The following is a 13235-nucleotide window of genomic DNA, read 5'->3' as shown; positions in this document are numbered from 1 at the left end:
CTCTACAGGGTCTAATGTATATCCCCTTATATTAATCTGACACGCTCGTGTAAATCCAGAATTTCCCTTCTGGGCTCCCCAACTTTAATTTTGCATCAAGAATCTGTGACCAATTTTTATTACATTCAGACACTGTATAGGCTTCCTCTCTCTATACTCCATTGATCCACTAGTATCTATATTGGATCTTCGTCGATCGTTTTACAAAAACAAAGGCCCGTGTTCCACAGATTCTAAGTTCAGCAAAAAACAGGTTTCCGATAGATGAAAGTTTCCGAAATTGACATCCGAACAGCGAAGTTCCAGTCGCAATAGACATTAGCTGTCCAACTGTTTGTCTACTGATACTTAGTACCCCGTCAGTTAGGTATCTCTCGAATTGGGTCGCTTAAACTTCTACTTCTACGTTTGGCCTCAGAATATCAAGTCTCCATTAAGCTGAGTGATATTGGAAAACCTCCCCTAGAACGGTAGCTTTTATATGAGTTTGCTTTCAAGTGAATCTTAGAGTTGAGAAATTCGGAAAGCGATCGTATAATTATTCCTGGATAGGTGGTTTTCCATTCCCCTGGACTTCGATGTAGTTCGAACATCAAACGGATCTTACTATTCGCGATTTACATATTCCAAAAGTTTTATTCCGTCTTGAGTTTATTGCCCAATCATGTTTGATCGTGAAATCAGGGGCGGACTTCCAAACAACACTCTGGGGAGTTCCTGACAGAGATAACCCTGATGGTCGTTTTGGTAAAGGATCTAGGAAGTGCAAACCGAACATATTGGTCTGAGATTATTCGGAAAACTATCCTAGAATACAATGGGGTGGTGGGAATACGAAAGTCTGTTGAGAACTATCACAGAAATTGAAAAACCTGTAGTAATAGGTATTCACCGACTCACCGTTCTTTTGCCAAATTAAATCAGAAGTAGAAAGAAAGATTTAATTAAATTGAGAATACGAGAGTTTCATTCTGTTGTTGTTTGGGAATTGGAGAGCCAGTTGGGTTTGGAGTGATGGGAAAATGCTCTTCGAATAGAATCTCAAATGAGTGGTAAATGAGATTTGAGATAAGCTGACTATTAAGTAGATTCTTTTGTAGGATTTTTCACCTACTAAAACGCACAATTCAAGGGTTTATCAAATGAAATTTTTGCTTCCACTTATAACAACCAGAAAATGTTCGATCTCTAACAAAATTTCAGTACTGAGAACTGACCAAAAGTGTTTTTTATTTCAAACATGGAAGGATATGAAGCTCAGCGTATGTACATTGCCAGGAGCCAGACTAAATTATTTTCAAAGTGAGTGAAGCTGAAGCCAGTATAGCAATAATTTCTTCCATCTTCTCTGGCAGGGTTCGCAAGCCCATTTTATTCAGCTTAGCTCATATATAATGATGGGTTATTTGATCTCTTACCCCTACAACCCTCTGAATTGGATATCAGATATCCGTTTCGAATATTTGCATATGAATTCCATCAGCAAGTCAATAATAATTCTCTATGATCAGTACGATCACATAGGAGCTTCAGGCAAGTCTATCAATTTGTTGCTGGTGCTTATCGCAATCAATTTATACTTATGAAAGAAAATATCGAGAAGTGAATACTTTTCAAGAAAATAGTGACGAATTTTTGTATCTGTATTGTAACGTTACATATGGAGTATACGTTAGTTTCCACAAAGACTTTCAGAAACCCTCAAATTATTCTTGGCAACAAAGAGAAGAGAAGATGGAAAAGCATTTTTCATTTCAAAACATGAATTTCGATCCCAATTTATCTGATCACAATTGTCCCCAACATCGATACCATATATATATCGCTCGGTTCTAAAAACCGCAGTGCAAAATAAATCTTTAGACGATAACAATATCCGACAAATTATGGGCAATTGCATTCAGCGTTTCCTCAAGCTTCTCGTAATATAAAGATCAGGAGCTTCCCTTATTCAGAACTAACAAAAGAATTCTTGCGAATGGGGTAATTGACGAAGGAGAAAGATTATAATGTAGCTCGCTTGCCTCCGTTTTGAAGCAGAAACCAGGAAGGAAAATTTCCTGGAAAATGGAACCCTTGTACGTCTACATCTACAAAGGATGCGATGCAGAAAAGTGGAGGAGACGCTCTGTCGTACGTCATTCAGGGCGTATTAGTAACAGGACATCGATTAAGATTTTCTGCATTGTGGAGAAAAGAGGCATTATAGTTGGAGATATATGATATGATTTCATAGATATACTGAGAGTTATTCTGATCAACCTTTTAGTTTTTTCTTAATTCTAGATGCTGCTGAGTATTTCTCTCATAGAATCGTTATTTCTAAGAGTGTTTTTTGTGATAGAATGTAGAGAACATTTCTAGAAAATCATACAGATATGAAAATTATTCGAAGATCTTGAAAAACTCTATGTAACATCAATCAAACCACATCTAAATTGAAAGGAATTGTTCGTCGACTCAATTTTCTTAATCTTAAAACCTTTAACTATTCAGTGGATGAGATATGGAAAAAATTACTTGTTCCATATATCTCCTCTTATTATCTACTGAGAATAGTGACTCAAATGTTGCATCCTTTACTACCTCTTCAATTAAGTCTGTTGAAACAGAATTCCATCGACATTCTATGATTTTCCTGCGAGAGTTAACATCCAACATATTTACGAGCTGAATTCATGTTGTGTTGAATATCAAATGAGATCTGGTTCATAGGGTTTGCGATAAGCATTGTTTCTAGGACCCTGCCTAACAAAGCTTACATCCTATTCGAAATTCAAACAGCACACCCCTATATTCAATGATTGAACATGTTTGTCGATTTCATCACTGCATGGATCATAAAGATTCAATATTGCTCTTTCGAATAATGTAAATTTTCAGTCCTGCAAAACGAAAGTTTGTAAATAACAACGTAAATGCCTGAAAAATGGTACAGCTGGCATTGTTGATGTGGACAGTACATGGACATCGAATCAGCTATAAATCAGTGAGTTCTCCCAGATTCCTCGCTTTTCTGTCAACAAACATCGAATCATCGCATCCAACATATTAATTGTTTTTTTAATGGAGTGACAAAAATTGGAATTTGCTGCTGTGTTGGGAGAATGTGGAACTCCATATCGGAAATAGGCTGTTCGTTTTGTTTATGGCGAAGAAAATTGGGAAAAGTAAATTGCGTATATAAGCAGTATATTTGAGCAGCTTAAAATTTGTTCAAACTGAAATTTATTTTTCAAAACAAAGCGACAAATAATATGATAAGAGCATGTCTTTATATTTGTGCTAACCAATTCCTACGCAACTACACTGCGCAAAAAAATTAACGCACATTATGGAAATCTCAAATTTATTCTACAACTGAAGGTGTTCTCAATGATAATTATTTTTATAAGAATTATGCATGCATATGTTATCCACTTTCAACGGTTTTCTTCAATACAGATGTTTTTTCCCAGTAGGAATAACAAAAGATGATATTATCAGATTTTGAATGTATTGGCTCCATTCTAAAATCAGTTGTTCTCGATCAATTCTAGTGATCAATAGTTTTTCTTTCGTTTGATTTTCTACACTCGATCGCTATGCAACGCGAAACACGCAATTTGACCCAAGAGGAATGTGCCCAAGCGGTAGTTTTGCGAGAAGAAGGGTGGACATACACAAGAATTGCAGAAAGGTTTGGAGTTTCCCATACAAGTGTGTCCAGAATGTTGCAGCTATTCAGGGAGACAGGTATGAATGTCCGAAGACCAGGACAGGGTAGACCACGGGTAACAACTGCCATTCAAGAACGTTACTTGAGAGTTTCTTCGTTGAGACAACGGTTTGCAACCGCTCGCCTCCTTCAAATTCAGCTTGAGCAAACTCATGAGGTGCAAATTAGCACTCAGACAATAAGAAATCGCCTCAGAGAATATGATTTAAGGCCTCGTGTCGCGGCAAGAGGCCCAGCTCTTACCCCAGTCCATCGAAGGGCGCGTTTGGATTTTGCGAGAGAGCATATCCATTGGGAAGAACCGATTGGGAAAGAGTTCTCTTCACAGATGAGTCTAGATTCTGCCTCTACCATTGTGATCGACGTTCCCTTGTATACAGACGTCCACATGAAAGATATGCTCAGTGCAATTTCCTGAATACTACTGGTTTCGGGGGAGAATCGATTATGGTATAGGGTGGAATATCTTTGACTGCTCGCACAGACCTAGTGGTCGTTGATAATGGAGCTATGAATGCTGATAAGTATATAAGGAACATTCTTGAAGAGCATGTAGTGCCATTTACCCCATACATTGGTGATAATTTCATTTTTATGGACGATAATGCCAGACCCCATCGTGCGCGCATCGTTCAGGAGTACCTTCAATAGGTTGAAGTCTCTCGAATGGAATGGCCAGCAAGAAGTCCAGATCTCAATCCGATTGAGCAGGTTCGGGACAACCTCAATAGAAGGCTGAGAAGTTCAGAAAATCATCCAGCTACTCTTAATGACTTAGGAATCCAACTCGGAGAAATCTGGGAAGGATTAGATCAGAACATTTTAAGATCACTCATTTTGAGTATGAACCGTCGTTGCCGAGCTGTAATTAACGCAAGGGGTGGAGATACCAAGTATTAAATCACTTATCAGCATTTCAGTATTTTGAAAATTGTTCATTTCTCTTCTTTCACATAAGATTCGGTGAAATCCTGAATTTTTCTTCCATTTAATGTGTCTTGTTTCGTTCAAAACCTTCCCGAGAGAACATAAAAAATAAGTTATGAAGTCAATGTAGAGTTAACTTTCATTAAAATTGAGATTTTCAGAATGTGCGTTAATTTTTTTGCGCAGTGTATTTGATGGCTCCTTCATTCGATGTTAGTAGTCGCTATGGTAAAGGAATACATTCTAGCGCCATCTGGCAGAAAAGGATTGATTTTCCTAGCTCTCATAGTGAAGATAGCAGCCCTTGCTCTCATTCTCAGATTACAGGAACAGCATATTATGATAATCAAACAGAGTTAGACCTCGGAAACGTTCGATTTCGAAGTCTATGGTAATTTTTTGCAGAATACCCTTCGATTATCCGATTTCACCCCCTGATTTTCAGTCCGTGAGTTTATGTAACTAATTCAGCTTGTCCGTAAACTTTGTCAGAACCACTTAGCGTTCAGAACAACATGATAAATAATGAGATAATGAATTCGATATCGTATCAGGAGCACACATTATGGTTTTTACTCACCGAAACAAAGATTGAGCTCTGAGCGGTGAGGGTAATGCTATTAGTGTCGGGTGTAATGGTTGAGCCCTCAAAATAGGCCAGAGCTCGGGTCCTCTCAGAGCGGTTGCGGAAGCTGGGTCAGCGAGTAACGTGAAAGTGTGCCAATGAGCGTGGAGTAACAATCCTCTTAAAGCAGACACCAGTTCCCTTCCTGTTGGCGTCAGTTGAATCTCTAGAGGACTGGCAGCCTGCGAACAAATATTTGTCGTATTTTCTGTCTTTGCAACATCGATAGGTAGACGAAATTTGCAAGTGACATTGAACTACTTTCGATAAAAGAAAACTTTCAACAAATTCACCTAGTAATTGCTATTCGGGAGTGCAGAGATTTATTTTTCAGTCATTTTGAATATCCACCATTAATGGAAATACACAGTTTATGAGATTTACATATAGTATCAATCCATTAAATTTGCAAATGAAAACAAATGGAGGCATCTGGCATGAAGAATAAAAATTAGATTGATGAATATCTATACAGTCCTTGACTCGTACAAATATTTTAGCAGTAGATTCTTGAGGTAAAAAAAAACACTTTTTTCCTATACCAATTTCTCCAATTCGACCCTGATAAAAAGATATAGCCATTTTAAGTTTTCATGCTGAGCTGTGCCACCCCTGGAACAGCAAGCTGAATCTGTGACACTACACATCTTTCAAACAGAGTTGTATTCAGCCAAAGTACCCAATTTTTCTAATTTCACAGATATTTTTTATTTTTAAACATCAAGTTACTCGAAAAAGACGCATAATATGAGAAACTATGAGGAATACTTTCATTTACAAAAAATATTCACTAGGAAGCGTCCAACCTAGTTTCAAGAGTTGGATTCCTTGAATTTTCGGTATTTTTATGGTTCATAATGGTCATAATGAGAAAACTGGAAGACGTCGGTGATATCTTGTATTCGAAAAAGATTCATCAAATAAATGAAAAAATATATTTCTGAATTCATTTCATTCGATAAAACCGTTTATGATAACTAAAAATATCATTTTTTCATGATTTCTCAACAGCTTGTGTCTTTTACACTGAGCCAATTCGGACAAAATGGTGGAGAAAAAAAGTATTTCTTTCTACCTGAAATATTTCTACGAGTCAAAGATTCACCCTGCATAAGAGAATTTTCAGTAAGTTTCAAAGAGAACATCAGAGATCTTTCAGAAAACCACTTTTCTTTCATCTGAAGAAAATTAATTTTAATTCCAGAGTTTTAACTTACACTATATACTAAAAAGCTTTTTTTCTAAAATTATCATCAACGTGAGACCCTACTTTTTTCCATCCCAACAAAAATTAGCTCAAACGATTCATTTATCGTGGTTTTTATAAAACTGACATCAATCAACAGAGATGTTCTAGTCTAGATATCCCACCCCTTCGAATTTTGACCTCAATTAAAATTGATTTCAACAATTTAAATACTGAGAGATGAATATTGTATACTCCATTCGCATATATTTTAGCAGTCGGTTGGCCATGAAATAATTTTCTCAAGTTTTTGTAACTAGAACGGAGTAAGGTTGGCACTCATGAAATGTCGTTAATGTCATAACGCCGTTGCCAACACTAATATCAATTTTTATTACGAAAATGCCGAAATTATTGAAAAAAGAGGCAGTGTTTCAGGAAGTGCTATTAAGAATTCAGGTCCGCTCATTCAAATAGTTATACCCTGATATTCTAAAATCCACAATACGTCAGACGGTAGCGAACATATTCAATGTAAGAGAATTCATATAATGTTTCATCTGAATCTGAACGACTTTGATTTCAGCTGAATATTTCCACAATCAGAAAGATTGTGAATGAAGAGGATGACGAAGAATTTCCTTCTATTGAGAGACCCAAAAAAGTGGTGGCATTTGAGAATTCTATATTTGAGAGAATTTACTACACGATTTTCGATGAATGTCATCGTAGAATAAGTTCTCGAAAATTAATTTTTCTATTTTTCATTTGACTTGTCCTATACATTGTAAATGTCTTAAGGTACCAATAAATACCTAATTATTATTATTATATCAATGTATTAAGATGAAGAGCCACAAATACGCGCCAGTTGTCCTGTTACTTGTTTATTCATGTGAAATTTTTGTTCAAAGGTGAAGTTCATCTTGAAACTTCCTTTAATTCCTTTTACTTATATTGAAGCAAGATGATTTTTGTTGAAGAATTTAACATTCTTGTAATTATCTGTTAATTCCTTCGGGAGATACCTATTCTCAACCACTGCATCATATGCATTTAATCTTCGAGTTAATATTTTTGAAATCTACTAACTGATGTAACGTATTCAAACTTTAGCCAAAGAAGAAAACGAACATTAACTCTCCTCAAGCTGGTGCATATTATGATATTATACTGATCTCTTGTATTTTCCATGCAAATAACTGGATTTGGTATGCCTTCAATCAGTTTGTACAAACTTCAATTATGTTCGTCACATATTTTCCGAAGAGATTCGACATTGTGATAAAATACGTAATAACAGAAACTTTTACGTAGAACGGCAACATAGCGTTGATTTAAAACCCAAAAATGTTTTGACAAGCTCCATAACCCCACATTTTCGTACCATACAGAGTGAAATGTGTCAAATTTCCATGGCCAACCGAATGCTAAAATAAAAATGAATGGAGTATAGCTATAAATCCCCCAGTGATCAATATGATACTCTGATCTAAACAGGTTATGTATTAAAGGGTTTAGAAAAGAGGTCAAGATATCAAGATAGTTTGTGGTATTGAAGAAGAACAGTTATTGGAACAGAGGGAAAAATGCAGCTTTCCTTGAAATCTCGAATAGGGAAATTTGGGATTCAATGAGTAGAAAGCGATGTTTTTTCAGGGGATAGGGGAGAAAATTTCGACAACATTGAGTTGTTAGAAGGTAAGAAGTGGAAGACGACTAGATGGGGGAAATAATTAGGTATCGTTTTGCAATCAGAAGAAAAATGACACAATATAAATATCATAAAGTAATGTAGGTATTCTGATAGTGAAAGATCATCATGACTTACCAAACTCCTGAACCCGGGTAAGAACTTATCCTGTCCTCTGGCCCACAGCACAGGAATTCCGATGTGAGTAGCAGCCAGGCTGACAGTTGAGGCTGCCGGAGAATCCCCAATCACGAACATAGCGATAACACGTTTTCTCTCAAGTTTCTCGCAAAGTTCCTCCAAAAATATAGCACTAAAACTTCCGTTCACTGGTAAATCAATAATAAGGGTGTCTAGTTCTATCTGGTATCTCTCCTTGGGGAACAGACTACGCGTCAGGTTCGTCAGCGTCTTGTTGAAGATCCTGCTGTACGTCATATTCGAAGAAGACGCGACAACAAAAAACATCTTCTCTCCCTCCTGATTCTGTTTCGCGGTGACATTCGAGCAGTAAACTTGCAACGAAAATACGACTAATAACTGTACTAATATAATGGTTTTGCGATTTTCTCCTTGCCAAAAGTTCTGGGACATCTTCACGTGGGGAGTTCAGAGGGTGGGGATGAATTTTGGATTCGTCATTTTTTCACGAAAAACTCCGAATATTTGCGCGGGCGAAGGGGGTATATCGTATCTAAATCGATTATAAGGATCAAGGTTTTAGACATTGTTGAGTTATTGCTTTTGGGTTTCGGTACTAAGGCTTGTTTGAATCGGACTTTCTTGAATATTAGCTTGTTACACTCGATGGTCATCCTTCAGAGGGTAGCCTCCTCCTTCGTTCCATTCTCTGAAATCAAAAATTATCATACAACTCTCATTTTTAGAAAAAGCACTGAAATATTCAACTGTATGACTTCGTTTTAATGGTAGACAAATATCTCCCGACGAATGTCAGGTATCTTTCTTTATCAATTTGGAGAACTGATTTGGGATAAGTAGGCCAGTGATTTCTATTTTAATCAGCAAATAACGCATCTACCATATCATGGTATTAGGAGCCATGCCCTTCCTTTTTTGAGAACTTGAGAGAATTTATCACAAGAAGAGCTGCTCTTTCAGAATATGTATCACATCTAGATCTACACGATAATTTTCCTGTTGGATACGCGAAATTTGACGAAAACTTCTCAAATGGGATCAGTTACAAGTTACAACTTCCTCAAGACCGAACGGTTGTGCCAAAAAAATAAAATTTTTACAAGAAGAGTTGCTCTTTCAGAATATGTAAAACATTTCCAGATGGAAATGTATTACATATTCTTTTATTGAGGGATAAATGACTCGAAATCTGACCTTCGAAAAATCCTGAAAAAGATGGGTTCAGTTAAAAATTCGTCAAGACCGAAAGGTTGCGCCGGGATAGATGAAATTCTCAGATTTATTACTAGAAGAGTTGCTCTTTCAGAATATGTATCACATTTCCATCTACGGTTACTTTTATTGAGAGATAAACGACTCGAAAACTGATTTTCGAAAAATCCTGAACAATATGGGTTCAGTTAAAGATTCGTCAAGACCGAAAGGTTGCGCCGAGATAGATGAAGTTCTCAGATTTATTACTAGAAGAGTTGCTCTTTCAGAATATGTATCTCATCTCCATCTACTGATACTTTTTTTTATTGAGGGATAAACGACTCGAAAGCTGACCTCCGAAAAATTCTGAAAAAGATGGTCTCAGTTAAAGATTCGTCAAGAGCGAACGGTTGCGCTGAGATGGATGAAATTCTCAGATTTATTACATGAAGAGTTACTCTTTCAAAATATGTATCACATTTCCATCTACGGTTACTTTTATTGAGAGATGAACGACTCGAAAGCTGACCTTCGAAAAATCCTGAAAAAAATGGGTTCAGTTCAAAATTCGTCAAGACCGAACGGTTGCGCAGAGATGGATGAAATTTTTAGATTTATTACTAGAAGAGTGGCTCTTTCAGAATATGTAACAAATTTCCATCTCCGGTTACTTTTATTGAGAGATAAACGACTCGAAAGCTGACCTTCGAAAAATCCTGAAAAGATGGGTTCAGTTAAAAATTCGTCAAGACAGAAAGATTGCACCTAGATTAATGAAATTCTCAGGTTTATTACTAGAAGAGTTGCTCTTTCAGAATATGTATCACATTTGCATCTACGGTTACTTTTATTGAGAGATAAACGCCTCGAAAGCTGACCATCGAAAAATCCTGAGAAAGGTAGGTTCAGTTAAAAATTTGTCAAGACCGAACGCTTGCACCTAGATGGATGAAATTCTCAGATTGATTACCAGAAGAGTTGAAATTATATGAAACTTGGATAGTTTCTGTAAGTTCCGACCAGGACTCAAAAACAGTAACAATATGGCGAATGCTTCGGTGCTCTAGAGTTTATATCAGATTCGCATCACATCTCAAACGCGGAAGTTCCGCTGGAGTTGAAGCTTCCAGTTCTGATTTACTTTTCTCATTTCCTAAAGATGTTAAGGCAGAGGCAATGCGGAGTTTTTCATCGGAAAATATTTTTCGTTGCATAGAAGAAGAAACAGCAAATCTCAAACGGATGGCTTTGAAATAATCGGGATCTCAACATATATATCTTTCAGCAGGATTATTTGAAAGATTCACTAATAATCATCCAGCATATTTTCATGAAATTTTTCCGTTTTGGCACTAAAAAGGCAACCCTCAAAAGATTTCGCAATGCAATAAACACACAGGGTAAACTTTACCGGAAATTAATGATTTTGGCGGAGATACTGACTTCTACTAATCTATAAATTGTACGTAACAGTTTCCCTAAAACTAATTTGAACTCAATTCCGATACGGCACCATAAATTAGCGAGTCAAGATCGAGAATTATCTAGCGGAAAAGCAAAAAACTTTAGCCGGATCGATGCAGATTCGAATCGAACAGAATCCTCCTAAAACCTCCGTATTTACAGGAAGCGAAGGAGCTTTTGTGCACATCGAATGAGTCCATAAATCCTAGAGTGGTCCGTGAAATAGAGTAGAGCGAAAACTGTTACCGGGGAGTTAAATGAAGGCAATTTGTTTAGACTCCATCTAGTCGGTTGAAATATAAAAAACCCGGCCTCTTGTGTGCGCGCTCCCTATATTTCGGCCTGGAATATAAATTCGCAGTTATTTCACAAACAATCGTGGGAGAGTGGGACTGCTCCAAAATTTTTTGACATCACCCTAGGGGGGTGTTCATCTCGGACTGAAATGAAAATTCAGATATTCTTTCAAGGTTTTCGAGAGGTCTTGTCTCATCGTCTTTATATCACTCCCCAAACAATTCAGATGTCTCAGAATAACAGATGTTTGTGTTTTCAGAGACATGTGATTGACCTATATTTTGGAATAGAAGAAAGATGTCTGATTGACCGCCTTTTTCAACCTCATTTTCGACATTTCGTCAATTCTTACTGAGACAATATTCAAAGTTGCAACAGTTTTTGGTTGAAAAAAGAAATGTGAAAATTACAGGACCTCATATTCTATGAATTGATCAGGAATTATGTCGACTGAAAAAAGCTATTGTCTATTTTGAATAGCACCTATAGCTTTAGGTATTTTCTCATTACAGGTCTTCGTTGTGAACTAAAATTGACTGGCAAGGGCTTTCAGAATTATTTTTCGTAGAAGGATATGCCTTTTTTCATATTGAAATTAGGTTAAATGACTCCCGAGTCAAACATTTTTTTATCATGATAATCACTTACTAAATAACTTTTTCTATAATAGAGAAATACAAAAGGACTATTAGTAGATAAGTAGGATTAAATTTTATTGATAATTTTCCTTTTTTAACTGACAAAAATCACCATAAAGTTCATTAATCAATATGAACTACCTTCATCAAAAGTATAATAAATTTTCATCTGTATAATGATGAAAGATAGATATATAGTTTCAGAGACTGAGAGTGAAAACTCTAAACAGTTTCAGAAGATTCCTTATATTTGTCAGTAATGAAAAAGTTACTTTTCCGAAGAAAAACTATTCCAATAGAAAAGTTTCAAATTGGCGACAGCATTTCCAGAGCCCCCATTATATCGAACTTAATGTCTATTTTTGTACAGCATCAAAAAGTAATGTATATTTGAATCACCCCCTATGTGGAATCTCGTGCTCTGCTATTTCAATCGAATCATCAATCACGTATCCAATTACAGAGAACACAGGCTTTTAATATTTTCAATTAAAAGTTAGTGAAAGTTGCTTCGTTGGAAGCAGCCAACTTTGATTACTCCTTAAAATTTAAAAATATCAAACTCTTCAACTACTTCAGCACCTCACAGATTCTTTTTTTTTTCGATTGTTACTTGATTGATCGTTAACGTCGATACATGAGGAAAATTCGAGTTCTTAGTACAATAATGCTTTTTATGAACTTGAAGGAAGCTCAGGAGAAAGGAAGAACAAGAAATGTTATTGAGAAATATAAATAGTTTGGTTGATTCAAAACTTTTGATGAATAAAAGGAGGTCAATTAACACCTAGGAGATTCTGTATGTCTGTAGCAGAATCAGGAACAAAGATAGATATCCTTTTCAGTGAAAAACTTTTTTCTAATTTCTCCACCGAGTTTTCGATATATGTATTTCAGTTCAAAAAGTTCTGATCCACGTTGATTGAATGAGAACACGATATAAATAATCCAAGAAATATTCATGCTTTCAGTAAAATTCGAATTCTCGTGAAAAATTTCACTTTCATCGATCCCGAAATTTTTCAAGAACTTCGTAGAGTTTAGCTTGCAAATTTTAAATTTGGCAACTCACCTTAACTCCAAATATTCCCAGCATTTTCCTCGAACACTTAACATTCAATAAGTTCGTGGAGTTCTTCCGGATCCGGCCGAATTCAAAAAATTTTCCTCAGATCTCGGAGCGGTTCGCGAAAAATTCCTTCAGTCTTCATGCTACGAAAGCCACTCGATACTACTTCAGGAACTGGGAGTATTTCACGAGCGAGGAAAACATGCGAAATTAAAGGGCTGAACAAGCGACGATCGGGAAAATTGGGCCATAACACACTTGA

The 13235-nt window shown here is 36.3% G+C and overlaps 1 protein-coding gene across 2 annotated transcripts in view; it reads right to left on the bottom strand.

Annotated features, from left to right (window-relative positions):
- The window catches only part of LOC123314202, a 26256-nt gene extending 13021 nt beyond the window's left edge, over positions 1–13235 (bottom strand). For both annotated transcript variants that reach the window (XM_044899333.1, XM_044899334.1), the window contains exons 1-3: positions 12977–13235; positions 8288–8999; positions 5226–5452 (exon numbers count right to left, since the gene is read on the bottom strand). In XM_044899333.1, coding sequence (XP_044755268.1) covers positions 5226–5452; positions 8288–8743 — 683 coding nt within the window. In that variant the 5' untranslated portion in view covers positions 8744–8999; positions 12977–13235. The remainder of the gene's footprint in view (positions 1–5225; positions 5453–8287; positions 9000–12976) is intronic.

The sequence above is a fragment of the Coccinella septempunctata genome, chromosome 5 (genome assembly GCF_907165205.1).
Source record: "Coccinella septempunctata chromosome 5, icCocSept1.1, whole genome shotgun sequence".
Lineage (NCBI taxonomy): Eukaryota > Metazoa > Arthropoda > Insecta > Coleoptera > Coccinellidae > Coccinella > Coccinella septempunctata.
Note: the sequence above shows the minus strand (reverse complement) of the source record. Positions and strands in the feature narration are given on the sequence as shown.